Source organism: Cryptomeria japonica, chromosome 9 (genome assembly GCF_030272615.1).
Source record: "Cryptomeria japonica chromosome 9, Sugi_1.0, whole genome shotgun sequence".
Taxonomy (NCBI): Eukaryota; Viridiplantae; Streptophyta; class Pinopsida; order Cupressales; family Cupressaceae; genus Cryptomeria; species Cryptomeria japonica.
Window position 1 is genome coordinate 648,537,345 of NC_081413.1, and position 18,029 is coordinate 648,555,373.

The 18,029-nt window shown below is 34.0% G+C and overlaps 2 protein-coding genes across 2 annotated transcripts in view; both read right to left on the bottom strand.

Annotated features, from left to right (window-relative positions):
• The window catches only part of LOC131066712 (xyloglucan endotransglucosylase protein 2), a 33,882-nt gene extending 16,291 nt beyond the window's left edge, over window positions 1–17,591 (bottom strand). The window contains exon 1 of the mRNA XM_059211332.1: window positions 17,537–17,591. The gene's annotated coding sequence lies outside the window, so the exon portion shown is untranslated. The remainder of the gene's footprint in view (window positions 1–17,536) is intronic.
• Window positions 15,049–17,942, bottom strand: LOC131066739 (xyloglucan endotransglucosylase protein 2). The gene is made up of 5 exons (XM_058001574.2): window positions 17,537–17,942; window positions 16,397–16,610; window positions 16,171–16,271; window positions 15,872–16,065; window positions 15,049–15,747 (listed from the first exon to the last, which is right to left on the bottom strand). Exons 1-5 carry the CDS (start codon window positions 17,642–17,644, stop codon window positions 15,348–15,350), a joined length of 1,017 nt encoding a protein of 338 aa, XP_057857557.2. The 5' UTR covers window positions 17,645–17,942; the 3' UTR covers window positions 15,049–15,347.
• Between the last annotated feature and the right edge of the window lie 87 nt (window positions 17,943–18,029).

Here is an 18,029-nt window from a genome sequence, read left to right on the forward strand (position 1 = left end):
CACCAAAATCATCCAAACTAGTAGCAACTTGTTTTGCTTTATCAGATACAATGTCTCTTGCCACTGTTATTGGAGCCTGATCTGCCTCCTTCTCTCCTTTCTCCTTTGCTCCTTCCTTTGCACTCTCATCCTTATTACTATCTTTATCCTTATCCACATTAACTTTCTCCTCAACTGCTTTGTCTGACACAACTTCAATTACCGTAGGATCCTGTATAGCTTCACTGAAGGTAACATTAGCACCATCAACATCATCAACTATGGTATGCACCCTGGGTTGCTCTTTCAGAATAGTTTTTTCAGATGATTGGTCTTTCTTCTTGTTAGGAATAGTTGTGTGAACTTTCGAAATAGATGTGTGCTAAGATGGCTCTTCCATATTCACATTGATTCTTTGATCTATCAGAAATTGTTTCAAAATTGTCTCTGTTTCTTTAGTTACCTTGTCTATCTTCCCAAGCATAAGCTTATTTACCCTCTTCTTACTTCAGAATATTTCTTTTGCAAGCTTCAATAATCTAGTAATTTCATCTTTGGAAATGACAGAGGATAAGTTTACTAGTACATACTCCTTTATTCTTTCATCCTCAAGACTAGCTATATGCCTCTAGACATCCAAAATGTCATATATTCCTTAGGAATCATGGATGACAACTCTATCAATGTTTTACTAAAAATGTTCATATACTGTACAACAACATCTTCAATTGCCCTTTGATCTTTATCATCAGAATTTTCATAATATATAGGTAAATTCTTGAGATTTTCTTCCTTTACATTTTCATTAATAATCTCATCCAAAGATTTCGGGGGCACAATAGTATAAGAACCTTCCAGCTTACCCGATTTAAGAGCTTCATCTAGTTATGATTTCTTCTTACTTGATTTGGTTCTACCAGATGGCTCACCTTGACTTTTAGGCTTCTTTGCAAGCAAGGCTTTACCGGATGGGGGCTTCCTGACTACCCTGGCATATGTGGCAGTCTTCTTTACCTCTCTGACTTCCTCATCGGATTTAGTCTCTATATCCTCAACAGTGGCAACAACATACACTCTTTGGGGCTTCTCCTTATTTCTCTTCTCCGCTCCATCAGATGATGTTGTTTGTGACTTGGGTGGAGGAATAGGCTTTTGCATCTCGAAGGTAGGTGCAGATTGAGACTGTCTAGGCTTTGGTTGCTTCGAAGGAGTGGAAATAGGTTTTGATTTTTGGGGCTTGGACATGTCCTCCTTTAGTATGTTTTTCTCTCTGGCCCTTTGCACAACCACCTTGGATATACCCATTTGTTTTACCAACTCCTCAACTTCCTTTCTTACTTTTTTCTTCCTTATCAGTCCTGTAAATTTCATGTGTAAGTCAATATCCTTTTCTTTAGAGGTACCGAACCTTTCCTCCTTATCATCCACCGGTTGACTTAACAAGTGTTGAGCATATGCATCAAGTGTGTTTGCATCTACCTCATACCCTATGGGCATGATCCAGATAGTTCTCGGCTCAACTTCCTCCATGTGACATTGGTCTTTGTCCACCATGAAGCAAATTGTTTTCTCATACTTTTCAATTATATATTTTGGAATCCTCTCTGTACTTTACATTGATGCTTGAAATGATTTAAAATAGCCCCATAAAGAAATTTTTTGTGCAACAATGTCACCCAAGCCCTACAAACCTTCCTCTATTTGTACGGGAACTGGTTTATCATATGCCCATTGAATCTTCCCAATTCCAGGGATCTCATTTAAGAAATACAGTGCTATACAAACAATCAGAGAACCAAATTTGAAAACATGTTTCTTGTCTTACTTTATCTTCTTTAGATTTCTTAATAGTTCACTGAGAAGTACTATACAAAGATCATACCTTTTGTCCTCCTTGAGCATCTCATAGGCTGCAAATATAGTAGTATTGGATATAGGATTTTGCCTACCGAATTGGTACACCTTATATCTGTTCACCATTGAAGTGAACCTCACATCATGCTCTATGATATCAGTAATAGTGATCAACTAACTATAATGCTGAGATTCGGTAACCTTTGTTACTGTTGTGTTCTAAACTTTCCTCAGACCGGGGATCTCATTGGTTGCATTGAAATAAGTAACCGCTTGAATGAATTTCTTGGTGATTTTGTGAGATCGGTCTAGCCATATGAAGTCATTGAGGACTCGGCTAAGGATATATCAGACCCATTTGGGTTCATCGAACACTACAAAGTGAATAAACTGGATGAAACCCTTATCCTGTAATGACTTGAATTCAGGCTTCAAGTTTCCCATTCCATCGATCACATTCTTGGTGTAGAGTGAGAGCATATTTGTATTTCCAAGCTCTTTGATGTTGCAGTGGATGTATGCCCTAATGTATTTGTTATGCAGTACGCCATGCAGAACAAAGGAAAATACACCTTCCAAATCATCTTCAATAGATTTAAATGGGTGCCTCTTGAATACGGGCCTTTCTCTCTTAGTAATTTCCACTAACAATGGAGTCGCAACACCAGATGCCTTTTCGAAATTAGGGTATGTAAAGATAGCTCGCAAACAGATAAATACCTTTTGATTCTCAGCCAGATGCAAGGAATCGTTGACTGGTCGCTTCAAGCTCGGTTTTCACTGCTCAATTTGGCTCGCTTCACTCTTCTACTCTTACTTTTCGTTCGCAATGTGAAGAATGAATGAGTGAAATGTCTTTTTATCCACTAAAAACCTAATTTTAAGTTGTAATAAATGCACAACCCTAAAGGCTGTTGGATACCCTACATCTTCAAGAATTCATCATTAGATACTCAAATCGCCATGAAGTCTTTTGGATATCTATTGCACAGCTAATCTCCATCATCTGCAACCATTTTTGACCGGTTACAAATCACCGAAAGGGGGTTTCTAAGGATTTGCATGAAAATCTTCCCCCAAGGCATTAATCCTTAGTTACCGGATGAGGTTCCAACACCAAAATCAAGTATGGAGCCATTCTGCACATTTGAATCTTCCTTCTTAACCCAAATATTCTTATGTGATCTCTGATCTCTTCCACCTTGGTTTTGCCCTTTTCATTTGATTCGTTCTTGTTTACCAGACCATTGTTGTTCATGTTCTTTCTTTTGCAATATGACCAGGTTTATTGCTTGCATAGCAAACAACATTTCTCTACACAGGCCTGAAGTTCATCTAATTTGATCTCATCCTGCATTGGTTAGAGATGTCCAAAGATTCCACAAGCATAGCATCTCTTATTCTGAAAATTGTTCACCATTTTGCACATATTTGACTTATGACCAAAATTGTTGCATATGAAACATTGATTGGTAAAGGTAGGACCATTGTTCATCATATTATTCATCCTACTTCTGCATTTACTTGCCATATGACCGAATTTACCACAAACAAAATATTTACCACTTAATTTATAGGTATTAGGTTGTCTTACTGGAGGTTTCTTATTCTTCTGATGATTGCTCTGAATAGAATTGGAGGATTCTCCTTTCTCAAATCCAAGTCCTCGCATGTCTTTCCCATGTCTCTGACTTTCCACCATCTCATCCAATCGGGCTGAACTAGCTTTGAAGTTTTCTTTGAACTCATTAGCAGTAGAAAGCTCATCTCTCAAAATTATGATCTGCCTTTCAAGTTCTTGTCCATTATTCTTTGTTTGCACCAATTCAAGCTTCAACTGATCATTCTCATATGTCAATCTGCAACATTCATCTGATCTATCCTTCAATGATTGAGTTCATGTTTCTTCATTCTTCTTCTGGTCTTCAATCTCTTTTGTCAGCTTCATCACAATGGATTGCATTTCATTCTTCGGGACTGCATTCTCCCTAGCCAACTTCTCACATTCATTTGTCTTGTCTTGTAGGGCTTGATTGTCTATGCATAAGAAAGAAAGTAAAATGCAGAAACTCAAAGCAAATACCCATACAACCATAACACCAATATTTTTATGTGGAAACTCGGAAAGGGAAAATCACAGTGGAATTGAGTACCCACAATATTATTATACTATGGTCGGAAGTATGATAATACTGCATAAGGGGAATACACTTGCATTCAGGCACACTTCCTAGAGCTCACTGCTCAATTACAAAAGGGCTACAACCCAAAGGAAGACTCACTACCTTACATGCTATTACAATTGATTACAATAATGAATGAATTGAAGTATACCATCTAACTATGCCAAAATGCAGTTCCAGTTAGGCTCAGATTAAGTTCTGCAACTCTTCAGTCTGTCTACTCTGTTATCCTGCACTGTCATGTACCAAAGAACCAAAATATTCAATTACATTCACCAAACTTGAAAATTATCTCATACACACTTCCCTCACATATAACATACCTCAAAATGATTAACCAAATCGATCTTATATATCCACACCAACAAAGAGAATCATTAACCATGTCAGTTTCCAAAAACCGCATAACACGCAACATGAAACATGTATCACCAAGTCGGCTCAATCTGACCACAAATCCAAATGCGGACCAAAACATGAAAATAATAAGCTTCCCATAAGTCGGCCCAATCGCCTTGAACACAAAATTGATCACCAAAATCAACCCAACAAATCCACAACACACGTTACACCAAAATAGTTCCGCTCTAACTGAATTACCGAATACCGGACCTCTAAACTTGCTCATGAATCAACACCAGATGTTGGGATCACGAGATAAGATACCTCAAACCTTGAATCACCTGCCTTGATCACTGCAACCAAAATTACACCATCAATATCAATATGTGCATCATGATCTCGTGCTCTACCGGTTACTGTGTTCTACCTTCCAGACTTATGGCTTATGAACAATATGACTTCTGATAATTCAAATCTATTTACACCGGATGTGATTCCCAAACTGAGTTGCCATCAATGACAACCCCTAAGCATCTATCATGCGCTAATCTTCACCAAAACAGTGTCTCTTGCCAAGATACTTTTAAAAATCTATACATGAAATACGTTGATAGATATCAAATTCTAAACTAAAATTAAAGCAAAGAAAATTATCTTTATCTAACATAGCTATATGTTCTTTTTCTTATGAATCAAGATAAAAATTTAACCATTTTTAAAAAAAACAATACTTTTACATTACACTAAATAATTAATTAGATAAACAATTATATATTAAATATGTTTATTTTAAATAAATAAAATATTATTTTGAAGATATATTTTTTAAACATATATTTTTACATCTAATGAATAGATATATTTAATATTTATGATAATTTTATACTATTTATATTCTTAAAAATTATAACCATACATTTCAACAAATTTTTTAACCGATAGACAACTTTAATACCAAATCATGCTCTTGTTGAATGCCCTCACTTTAAACAATGAATTGTTTTTCATAAATTTGAGCATCTTTTCTTTATCAGAAATAACATAAGCCTATACAAGAAGACTAAGAACAAGTTGACATAACAACTCATTGATGAGAATTTCAAACAATCTTCTCAAAGATTTTTCTACTTATGTTGATTGTTTTTTTAATAATTATCAATAGTTTAATTGCTGGTATTGGAAACATCAGATTATATGCTTTCATTAATTGCAGGTTGATTGCTTAAATAATTCATCAACTATCCATAAAATTAAAAGAACTGAAGATCAACAGATTTTTTTTTTGTTGTCTGAGCATTATCAATCTGTCTTGTAACCTGCTATTTGTAATTTTATATTGCTTTAATCCAATCAAAATAAAGAAAAAAACACTAGACAAAATCAGATAGATTTTATTGAGTCTGGATAGAGCTGTGATGACAACATGCTAGCTTAATATAGTTGAAGATCATGGATTTTAAAAACTAATGAAAAAATTAGGCAATCATTTGGGCATTTTTAATGGCATTCTACTGCAACATAGAAGAGGTTTTAAAAAACTAAATTATCTTTAGGACATGTATGGCATTGTTTTAAGAGAAAAACCACGTGATTTGAAACCCAAAAGTTGAACAACAATCAATACTAAAATAAATTCACTATTGGGGTGAATTTTGAATCTTTAAAGTTTTAAACATTATTACTTTGAATCTCTTTTTATTTTATAAACAAAGTTTGGTATTATAACGGTGAAAATTTGTATATTTTGTAATTTAAAAAAAAGTTTAGGTTGGTTTTGATTTGTATTTTTTAATGTAATGGTTGGTGTAAATAATTTTGATCTGGGAACCTTAAAACTAACATAAAATTCAACAATAAGATTTCAATGAAGTTTGAATTTTGATGGCAAGAACAACAACACCACAACTTAATCATCACATCATGACAATACCAACAAATTTTCATATATTGTTAAGGATCAATCATTATTCTCATTTTATCTGTTTGCTATGCTAGATCAAAGCTATGGATGTAGAATTGGCCTGGTTTAGATCGACAAGTTCACAAAAGTGATCTTTTCTAAAATAAGAATCTATCTACTAATATTTGTAACACACTCCAATAGGGGTACCATGGTAGGGAGAATTGCACCATTTTTCAATCAAATCCCTAAAATCCGGATGAGAGGCCCACATAATTTTATACTTGAAGAGAAAGGGACCCTTAGATGTAGTTTCCTCCCAATTTAATAAAATAACATTATAATCAGATCCTATATTAGGCATCACAAACAAAGAAAGCTTAGGAAGGATATTCCATCTATTAGAAATCAGAAACCTGTCAAGCTTCACTTGAATAAGATTGTTCCCTTGTCTTCTATTAGATCGACTAAATGACGATCCTTGAAGATTCATGTCAATCAAACCAACAAAAGAGAGGAAATAAAAAAATCAACTGGATATTATTTGAAAAACCATCCAACCATCCCAACTTTTTTGAAGGGAGCATAGGGGTATTGAAATCCCCCTCTAACATCCACTTATCCTCCTACATGACACTAATCAAAGAGCTCTAAGTATCCCACAGGTGTTTCCTTGTAGGTCATGTATTAAGAGCATATATATTCACTAGATTCCACTTAGTAGAGTTTTTTTGAACTTCAAAAAAGACCATTAGGATATTTTTCATTGAAACCCTTTAACACCCTTAAATCTATTAGAATTCCATAGTGGCAATACCTCGAGAGGCTCCCTTAGTTGAGCAAACACAAAAATCAGCCAGAGGCTAGAGATTTTTGACATTTTAAGCAAAGGTAGACTCCACCATCTTAGTGTCTTGAATTGAGAGAATATCCACTGTAAACACCACAATATGACTCTTAATAAGATGCTACTTAAAGGGACTATTAAGTCCTCTAATATTCCACAAAATAATCTTCATAGAAACAATTATAAGATATTTAGGAACATCTAAAAACTAGTTAGCACAATCTAGCTACTAACATCAATTTGGGAATACCCCCCATCCTCCTTCAGAAGCTTCATTTATTGTGCTTTCTATGTCCTAAAAGACTATCCATTTTTTTTTGTTTTCTTGAGACAACTTCCCTAGAAAAAATATATCTCGCTCTAGTTTCTTTGTGTGAGGGCCTACCTTGTTTGTTCAACCCCACCCCCGCCACCCCCCCCCCCCCCCGGCATATTAGCCTTATTCTTCTTCTTCAATTTTCCATTTACTTATGTCCATTCCTCATCTGAAATACCATTCATAGTTTTCACTAGAGGGGACTATAAAGAACTAGCCCTAAAATCAAGCAAAGAAAGAGATTCTTCTATATCTCTATTAGGGACTTCCAAATCTTGACAAATATTAGGATTCAAGACATTTTGTATATTACATTAAATCTTTGAATTGTTTTCAAGATTGTCCTTTGTTGAACCTTCTTGCACTTCCCTTATATCTTTTTCAATTTCTCTTTCCTTTAGAGAATGATTTAAGGGACCCATTTGCGAGTTCACACCTTCTCTACTACTTAAAATTTCATCTTGGGACTTTAAAATGCTTGGGTCATTCACAAGAGACTCTTTGAAAATACCCCTGAGACTCTTCTTTCTCTTGTACCTCTCTTTTATCATTTAAAAATCCCTCCATTTATTTCAAAGGAATATAAACCTTGTTAGAGGTCAAATACCACTCCTCCAACATCTCAACTTGTTTGAACATGTCCATTGCCAAACAAAGAGCATCAAGAACAAGGTTAAGAAATTGTGTTTCTTTAACCCTTTTATTTTTTCCATTTTGCATATGTCATGCAGATGCCCATATCTCTTGCAAATTTGACAAAGAATATGAACATTTTCATATTCAATAGGTTATATTCATAAACCAAAATGAGAATTGAGGGTGATGTGAGTAGGCGACACTATATATAGGGCCACATTAACACATATCCTTGCAAAAACAAGCCTATATTTATATTGGGTGACTTTTCCATAGCTATCAAATGTCCAAAGGAGTTAGCAATACCCTAGAAAATTTAATAGCTCCAAAACTCCAAGAGGATACCTAAAAGCTTAACTTAGGTCAGGATCATAGATCTAAGATTAACTCATGGTAGACAAAAATGATTAACTTGTTCTATTCTTCAACTGGGACACATCTAGGGGAGATGCTTTATGTGATGAGGTTCCACCTTTTATAGCTTATAATTGAGCCTTGTGATGTTATTCTCTCTACATGGCATGAATATAGTCTCATTTCTATACTACTAAATTCACATGCCTTGAGTGTTTCATTTTATGGTGAGTCTAGAGATATGCATATTACACATGTGCTCGTCTTTAGCATCTCATGTTGATTATATGGATGTTCATGTTGATTTTTCTTCTCATATTATATTACATGATGATTTATTGTCCTTAGTTAGGATTTATTTATTTATGGATTTGATTCTACTAGTGATGAATCATTACATGTTGTCATTCTTTGTTAAGTTAATTATGAGGACCTAGATGATGATACAAAAAAATGATGAGTGGATTTATACTTTGAGTGACAAACTATTGTCATGGTATTTTTTTAATCTTGTATGTTTTAACATTCATTTATGACATTTGAATGTGATTATTGCACATTTTCATCGGGCTATAATGCTTGAGGATAATTTTGGCTTTCATATTCCTTCTCATTTACCTAATTTATCCTTGTCCATCATCTTCACTTGATGTGCATATGACATATTTATCACAATCCTATGGACTTGGATTGTTATTTAGGATATAATTATTTTACCCCCACCCTATCCTTCCATTATATTCCATGAGGCACTTAAAGTCACATAAGTATCATGCAACATGTCATTGTTGAGGAATATAAAGAGGAAAATTATATATTAGATTAGTCTATGATTGTATTTCATGAGGGACTTAGTTCATAAAGTTATTAAGTAGTTGGGTATACTTATCAAAGGTTAATTTGAAGACTTGGTAAGTTTCCTCTTATTGCCTTGAAAATGGTCCTCTTTCCTAGATTTCCATTAAAAACAAATAATTTTGATAGATAAGACAAGCCTAAAGTTATTAAGCAATTTGTTAAAATCTTTGACTTAATTGTAGCATCATAAAAAAAAATTCTTACAATTTCATGCTGAGTTTAGCACCTATTTTGGTGGATGTGCTTGATCTTGTGTAAATGTGCTTGTCTTGGGTTTAGATTGACAATCTAGGTTAAATCCCCTAGTGTTTGGCCCTTTGAAGCACCAATTAGGATAGGGATCTAGTGTCAAGCAGTAATGTCTTGTTGATTTGGCTCCAAATTGTAAGGTTCAAATGTCTACTTTAGGTTCTTAATGGACACAACCTTGTCGTTCACCTAAACTTGAAAGATTATTACGAAATTATGTGAGTCACTTATAAATGTGAATCCCTTCCTCATTTGAAAAGCCTATTTGAATGAATCTAGCTAAAAATAAATCAAGATCGATCAAGCTAATAAGTTTGAGGCAATTATCAAGAGATCTATTATCAAGCATACAATGATCTACTATCAAGTATTATTCATTGTTTAGTTATTGTCATGAACATGTACTAGCATCTTGCGGGATTTTCAAGAGAGCATTTCATCATCGCCTTGTATGGGATCTAAGCAAGGGTTTCATACCTAAGTTAATTGATGACATTTATGTTATTTGATTAGCCTTTACTCCTCTAGAGTAGGTACTCTTTATCATCATAAACATTATTGTTGTGAAGGTGGGAACAACAAAACATGGTTTGATTGAGGAAAGTCCCTATACACCACAACCTTTTCCCCTCTTATGTGTGTACATGTGCATATCTGAAGGATTTTGACAATGACAATGTCATAGAAAAATATAGTGGACTATGACAAACATTCTATGACTCTGAGTTGCTCAAAACCCTAGGACTATAGATCCCATCACTTTTGTCCCCTTGTTTCTACCCTAGATTTTGGTGATATGTATCCAAGATCCTACACATACTGTTTTTAATCTCAACTTTCATTTGCACATCTTCAAGACAATAGAACCCAATGCTAGAGTCCTACTTAGTTAGCTTCAACTTTTAGCTCCAGCTTAGTCTCTACATCCCATTATTAGATATTCTATCCTTTATTTATTTACTTTTTTAGTTTATCTTATGCATTATGTTAAGTGTGTTCAATTTTATCATCATTAGCCTAGTTCATTGCACACTGTCAACCAATCCATATCACATACATACAAAATAGGGAATTTGGGTCTATGATAACTTGACTCTTCCTTGAGGACAATAGTGAAGTCCATTCACATCTACCTAATGTTGTATGGGAGAAGGATTGACCTAGGTCTATGCATTGGTTAATCTTGGATCACGTTCCCACACATCAATAATAAAATAGAATCTATTGCCAAGAGAAACTTGCCCTATTTTCCTAACCACCCCAATTAGAGAAAATAATAGCCAAATATATTTGCAAAGAAACTGTAAAAAATACGGTTTATGGATTCAAGGGTTTTACAAAGGAAATATATATTATCATAAGTTTGAGCATAATTTTGCCTAAAAGGAAAAGGTTTTTAAGAGGAGTCATTTAAAAAAATCTTTTTTGACTCAATGAAATAAGACCAAAAGTGGTTCAAAATTTTGGACCAAAGATTACATGGCTAAGGTTAAGTTGCTAGCAATTATTGAGATGCTTAATCACATCTTGAGTATTATCAAGGGTGTTGTAAATCTTTTTAGAGTCCACCTTCTGAATATGAGTCCGACCAAACCATTTTAAGTTTTCATAGATTTCAGTGTTGGAATCCAGCTAGAAAGGAAAACTTATGCTATTGTTGGTATTTCTGAAATAGAGTATGTCCTGTAGTGAGAGCTAGGGAGAGCATACTATGTTCTTAAAGAATGCCAATATTTTAGCTATTCATTGCAAATGATATTGTCAAAGACTTTAATTCCTTTAGAGGCCCAATTCTTAGCAAAGCATGCCTATAAAAGAACGAGGGGTTTATTTCTCCAATGGAGATTCCACAATATTGATCTAAACTTAAAGATATTTCTATCATTGTTGCTATAAAAGTCACAACTTCTGCTCCAATGCCTTACATGCTCTAAGCCTTCCACAAACTTTTAAAAACACTAGAGCCAAAGGGAAAAATAGGAAGTTTGCCAAAAAGTAAGTCATTAGGATGAAGGCCTTTCCAAGATTTGGCTTGTTTGGGACAACCATCAGAATATTATTTTTCACAAGATCCTTAAAAATCACTAGTTTACATCATCTTCAATTTTTTATAACAATTTAGTTTAAAATATTTGGTTTAAAATTTTGATTTCAATGTCCCACTTTGACCAAAAAGGGAGACATGCTATTGTGGGATCACCCAGTGATTTTCTAAAGTATCATCACTCTAGAATCACTCTTTACTCCAAAATCATTTGCTTTTTATTGTGACATTACATTAACTTACTTATTTTGATTGCATTGTCAATAGTTCTAGCACTTGGCCTTTATTTTTTGCTTTTGTATTCTTAGTTCAAGTTTCAAGTTGCACATATTTTTGTTGAAGAGCATATCTTTGATACTTACTATTAAGAATGACCAATATTATTTTTTGACGAGTAGTTAAATTTTACAACTATTTTTTAATAATAATCTTTCAATTAAGTTACTAATAGTTCCTTGGTCAAATTTTCATTATTATAAAGTTTGATTTTTCTTCCACACATGCTTTAAAAATTGAAACCCTTTACATAATATAAAGTGTAGGGGCTTAAAAGTGAAATTTTTATCCTTAATATTTTATAATGCCAATTAAAGCAATGATAGTTGAGGTGTATCTTTATTGTAATGATACACATTACACCTTGATCTATGCATATGATTTACTTTGCTCAAAATATATCTTGTACCCAAAAATGTACTACTCTAACCCTTTTGTATTCCTCCTGTAGACGTATAAAAATGACCATATTCTTAAATGAATATTTTATGTTCATTTCTCTATTTGATTAAATCCAATTTAATTAAATAACCCACATTCCTCTATTTAATTAAGTAAATTACTCAATTTATTTAAATTAAATTCACTATACCCATTTAATGAATAAATCATTTTATTCAATTAAATCCCCCCTATCCACTTTTAATTAAATTCAAATTTAATTAAATAGTTATCCCAAAATTAAATAAATCTAATTTATTTAATTTCCCCAAATGGCAACCAAATTGAATTAAATTATTTCAATTAAATCCTATTATCTCTCCATCCACTTGCAAAATCCCAAACCCCTTTCTAATCCCTTCTAGAATCTTCTAATCGCTTCTAATTAACCTAATCCCTCCTCTAAACTTTGTCACATCCCTAAGCAAAGGGAAGTCACTTCTCAAAAACCCTTAAAGTCTTTGATACCATTAAAGGTTTTCAACCTTCAACCACTAAATGGCTCAAAGTCTTTGAAAACCATTGAAGGCTTCCAACCTTCAACCACTTAATCCCCAAAGTCTCCAATAACCATTAATGGTTAATTCAAACCCTCCCACATGGTTAAAACATTTGTTTTGACTCAACCTCTACCCAACCCAAAGGTCTCATCAGGCCATTAATGCTTTGACCATGATTATCTCTTAATCATTTGCACAAAGGTTTATCCTTGGATTAACTCTTAATCCAGTGGGTAATCTTAACTTAGACTTGACCCTTACCCTCTAGATAACCATGAGGTCTTCTCAGGCCTTTAATGCCTCCAACCTCTTCTCTCAACCCAATCCTATGTTGACACTTGTCACCATTTTATTGGTGCCAATTGTGCACATGGATCCCCAACTTTCAAACTCAACCCTTGATTAAACTATTCAATCCTGACCATCCATTGCCCTGTTTTTGCTATAAATAGAGCTCTCATTCCTCCATTCTTAACAATCATCTTTCAAATTTGAAGCATCACACTTATGCTCAAATATATTCAAGCTTTCATTTCATATATGCTCATCATTTAGCCTCTCTTTAGATCAGGAATTAGATTAAATATGCATGTTTAGAATAATTTCTTTATCATTTTAGTTCAATCATAGACTAAATATAGTATGCTAGGATAGTATTCATACTAATCTTGTCATCTTATCATTTAGTTTATTGCATTTTAGAATCATACATAGCTTAACACATCTCATCCTAAAAACTATCAGTGCATCCCTCGTTCTTGTATTTGCCATCCCTGAACCATTTTGCTCAGTGATCTGAGAACAAAACATTGGTTTGAGGGACATTGTGAGATAGAGAACCATGGGACCCTCCTTGGGAAGCTGAGTAATACGTTATTACTCCATAGCTTGCACCAAGAAGTCCTCTGTGTGTGTGTGGACTAGTATTTCATAATTTTCACATATTTAGTTTTATTCGCCCACTTTTCCCGCATACACCTCCTATTAGTTAACACAATCCAAAGAATTTTAATTGTTTCACAAACTTATTAAATTAGAGACAAACTCCCTTCAAACTTTTAAATGAAATGTATGAATATACACTTTTATTCAAACCCAAAAATCCATTTCACAAATAACATAAACAATTTTTTTTTTGTTGGATAAATACAATTTGAGGGATTACTCCCTTTCATTAAAAAGTATATAGAAAATTATAGAGTTAATGTTTATATTATTTAAAAATTCCAAACTAGTTCATCTTTGGGGTTTATAAACAAAATACCCCATTTTGATTCCAGTCCTCCTAAAGTACATACATTAAGCCAAAACATGTGACCAACATGCTTTAAAAATATTTAAAGACCACCATAATTAAATCTATATAACAATATAACTATTAAATATTTTTAAACACTACTAATGCACTATTCATCCTCTTTGCCAAAGCTTTAGGAAATCCATGACCTTTTTAATCTTGAGTTGCCCCTAAAAATCCATTATAGGGTTGTCAGTGATAATAAACAATTTCTGAGCCATAAAAGAGGAGCCACTAAATGAGGAAACACTACCCTTTACATGAAGATCTAAACCTAGCACCACAATCACATGCATTTTAAACAATGTTTTGGCTAGCACGACCATTACTTTCTCTTCACTTAGATCTAACAATAATAGCTTGAACATGAAAGAAATGTCTTTATTCATTTGGCAACAATACTTCATAATTATAAATCCCTCACCGAAAATCTATTGAACACTAAATTAAATTAAATATTAATCACAATCTTCACCCAAAAATGCCATATTCATTTAGTAACAATACTTCATATTTATAAATTCCTCACCTAAAATCTATTGAACATTAAATTATATATATATATATATATATATATATATATATATATATATATATATATATATATATATATATATATATATATATATATATATATATATATATATATATATCTTCACTCCAAAATGCCTATATTCACCCAATAACAATACTTCATAATTAGACATTCCTCACACAAAAGAATTTATTAAACAAGTCCACAACCTTGGTCCGGGAGTCAAAACTGGGTAAGTAACATAAAATGAAATGTTTAAAAAAAAAAAAAAACATAAAATGAAATTTAGAAAGAAACAAAGCCGTTATATACAAAACTGCTTATCAACAAACTGAAATTAACAAAACTGAGTTTAATGAAACTATTTTGCTACTTATTCAATTTAAGTAATAATCTCCTTTAAGCAGGAAAGCCAGTGCAACTTAAAACCTATCCCATCCACAAAATGTAGTTTCGATTCCTCAAAAGGAACTTAATAAAAATAAACCATTTGCTGGTATACAACAGCAGTTAGAATGGCCATCTTACATAAATAAGCATATATTAGTATACTAAAGTAGACATATGAATGCTTATTGTAGCTTGGATAATATCATAATCCCTATAATCCATTTAGCTATATAAATGTTTATTTATGATCCATTAGACATATAGATGTTTATTGTAGCTTGGATAATATCATAATCCCTATAATCCATTTAGTTATATAAGCTTCTGAGAGAATTAGAAAACAGTACTAGATGTCACGATCTCTAGAGCACTCAGGAGACATGACAGGATATCTGACTCTGTCACTGCAATAGTTGTAGATTGTATACTTGTCTCTCACCCATCTCAGCCTTCTCCACTGCAATCCATCCAAATCATCGAACTCCTTCTGATCCCACCACCTCCTGCCCAGTGTGGGGCACTGTGAATTTGGTGCAGATGCCTCACACCCGTCAACGTGGAATCCCTTGTATGCTGCAACAAATGGTGCTTTGCTCCAGTCTGTCTTCTCAAGTCCCCCTCTTGTGGCCCAGTCATCTGCATTCCACAGGCTTGAATAGATCTTCATGGGTTGATTGAATGGATATCTGACTCCCAAATCATGGCTGTTCTTGAACACTCTGATTGGAACATCATCTACGAAGAACCTGAATGCAAATGCTTATGTTTTAGAGAATAAAAAATGGGCCATATTTGAACAATCCAACACAAGGGAAATTGATTTGACTTGGTAAAGGTGGAGTTTTGATCAATTAAGGAACATAAACTTACACAATTTGATGCATGTTCCAGAGAACAGAGTAGGAATGGTACTCTGCAGTGGGGTCAAACCAGAGGTAAATGCGCTGCTCTCTGTCTCCTTTCCCTCCACTGAACACATTGGTTTGGAGAATGTATGGCTGCCCAGATCTGTTTCCTAAGAACTCAAAGTCTATCTCATCATGCTCTGAGTTCTGTGATGACAGCTGAAATTCACAATAACAGAGGTAAATTGTCATGTTATAAATGTTGTGGAGCAGAAGAAAGAATTGAGCAGAGTAGAACATGGGTGCGTGTTTAATAGTAATTACATAGAAAGCAGTGACAGTGCCTGCAGAGTCACCAGGAACCATCTTTATCTGCATACTGAAGTGCCCAAACAAGTATGTGCCCTTGGATTGGAACCCTGTACCTGCACCACCACCCGCAAAGAAAAGATGTTACAAAAGAAATGGGTATCTGAATTCAAACACCATTGTAACACAAATCTGCAAATGGTGATGGATGTGGCAGTGTCAGTCTGTCAGAGGGCATTACCTGTCCATTTGTCCAGAGAAAGTGTGACTTCTTTTCCACCATTAATGTACTTTATATGATCAGCAGCCCAGGTTGGGACATAGTTATTTTGAAATGGCACATCTATGGGCCTATGTGGTGCGGCAGCCATGGCAGCAGGCACCACCATTGCTAAGAGAAGTAACCACATTTTGAGAAGCATCTTCGCCAGAGCCCACCCACTTTTCCAATGAACCTGTAAAATAAAAATATCAATACTAGAGTGAATGTAAAACCAACAATTGAATAACTGATTTGATTTCTTTCCCTTATTTTTCTGGATCTTCTATATAAAATGATATTCTTCTGTAATGCATACCACACAGCAGCAATGTAAGAGAAATAAACTGGTATACATTGCTCTTAACATCTAGAATCATCTATGGATTTTAGAGGTGCTCAGACCATGTTAATGAAACAAAACATTGAATGCATAAATACAATTTAGGTCCCTTTGCTGGATTCTTCAATAACCTGATATAATAAACTACTTGTACATATCATCTATAATCATTTCTGATAGTAAGACAGAGAGAATATAACATCCTACTTGCTCAGCAATTCTTTTTAATAATCTGTACCATTGCTTTAGAATAGTTTCCTATTTGTTTAGAGCCAAGAGAGCTCAGAAGGCTATATATGAGATCCTTATGGTTTCAAACATTTCAGCCTTATTTGCTGCAAGCAACACATGATTTATCATCAACCTCTCCTAGGCACATTAAAACTTCAACACCAAAATATTCTTTCTCCCATGCCCATCAAATTATCAGCCCTCAAACAAACAGAAAATACTGAATTAAGTAGACAAAATTGCTCAACTTAGTTTTTCGTTCATATGTACTAAATCACAGACATCAATGCCACCTGCATCAATTTTCTCTCCTTCTATAAAGCCTTCATGATCCTAAAAACAAAATCATTCTTGCACTAACAACATCACTAAATTTTATGAATCCTATTCATTCTTTCTGAACATACCCAAACATGAAAACAAGTCCTATCCACTAAGACAGGCCAACTGCACACTAGTGACAACAATTGATGAAAATCACAAAAGAAAAAAGGTCAGAGCAATGAAGATTGAGAGTGAGTAGATAGGGACTCAGGAAGCTCATATACCTTGGAGAAAGTGAAGAAAAAGACCTTCAAATGGAGATAGTGAAGCAGTTCACAATAACTGATAACTGTTTGAGAGCAACTGAAATGAGGAAAGACTTGGGAATCCATGATGAGTGAAAGGCCCTTTTGTAATGGGTGATGAGGAACAGAACATTAAAAAGAAATGGTTGGTGCCATGGGCAACTCAGCACCAGCACATGCATTCTTGGAATGGTCTTTTCAGTCCTGCAAACATACAGCTAAAGTCTAAAACACCATCTTTCTCAATGTTGGATTTACAGGGCAAGAATAAGTCTTTCTGATGCTGACCTCCTTTCTTAATGTTGGACTTACTGGGCAAGCATAAGTCTTTCTGATGCTGATCTTCCCCTCACCTTTTATGATGTGTGTCAAATGTTTCTTTGGAAAACATGATAGTTGCACTGGAATACCCATTTATCTTTAATAGATTAATTCCAATTATCTACTGGTTTGCATGTTAATTTACTGTGTT

Coding starts and splice junctions, on each gene's coding strand:
- LOC131066739 (XM_058001574.2), bottom strand. CDS start 17,644: ATGGATTCCCAAGTCTTTCCTCATTTCAGTTGCTCTCAAACAGTTATC. Junction 16,066..16,170: donor GCACTGTCACTGCTTTCTAT/GTAATTACTATT, acceptor TGTGAATTTCAG/CTGTCATCACAGAACTCAGA. Junction 15,748..15,871: donor TGGAACATGCATCAAATTGT/GTAAGTTTATGT, acceptor ATTTGCATTCAG/GTTCTTCGTAGATGATGTTC.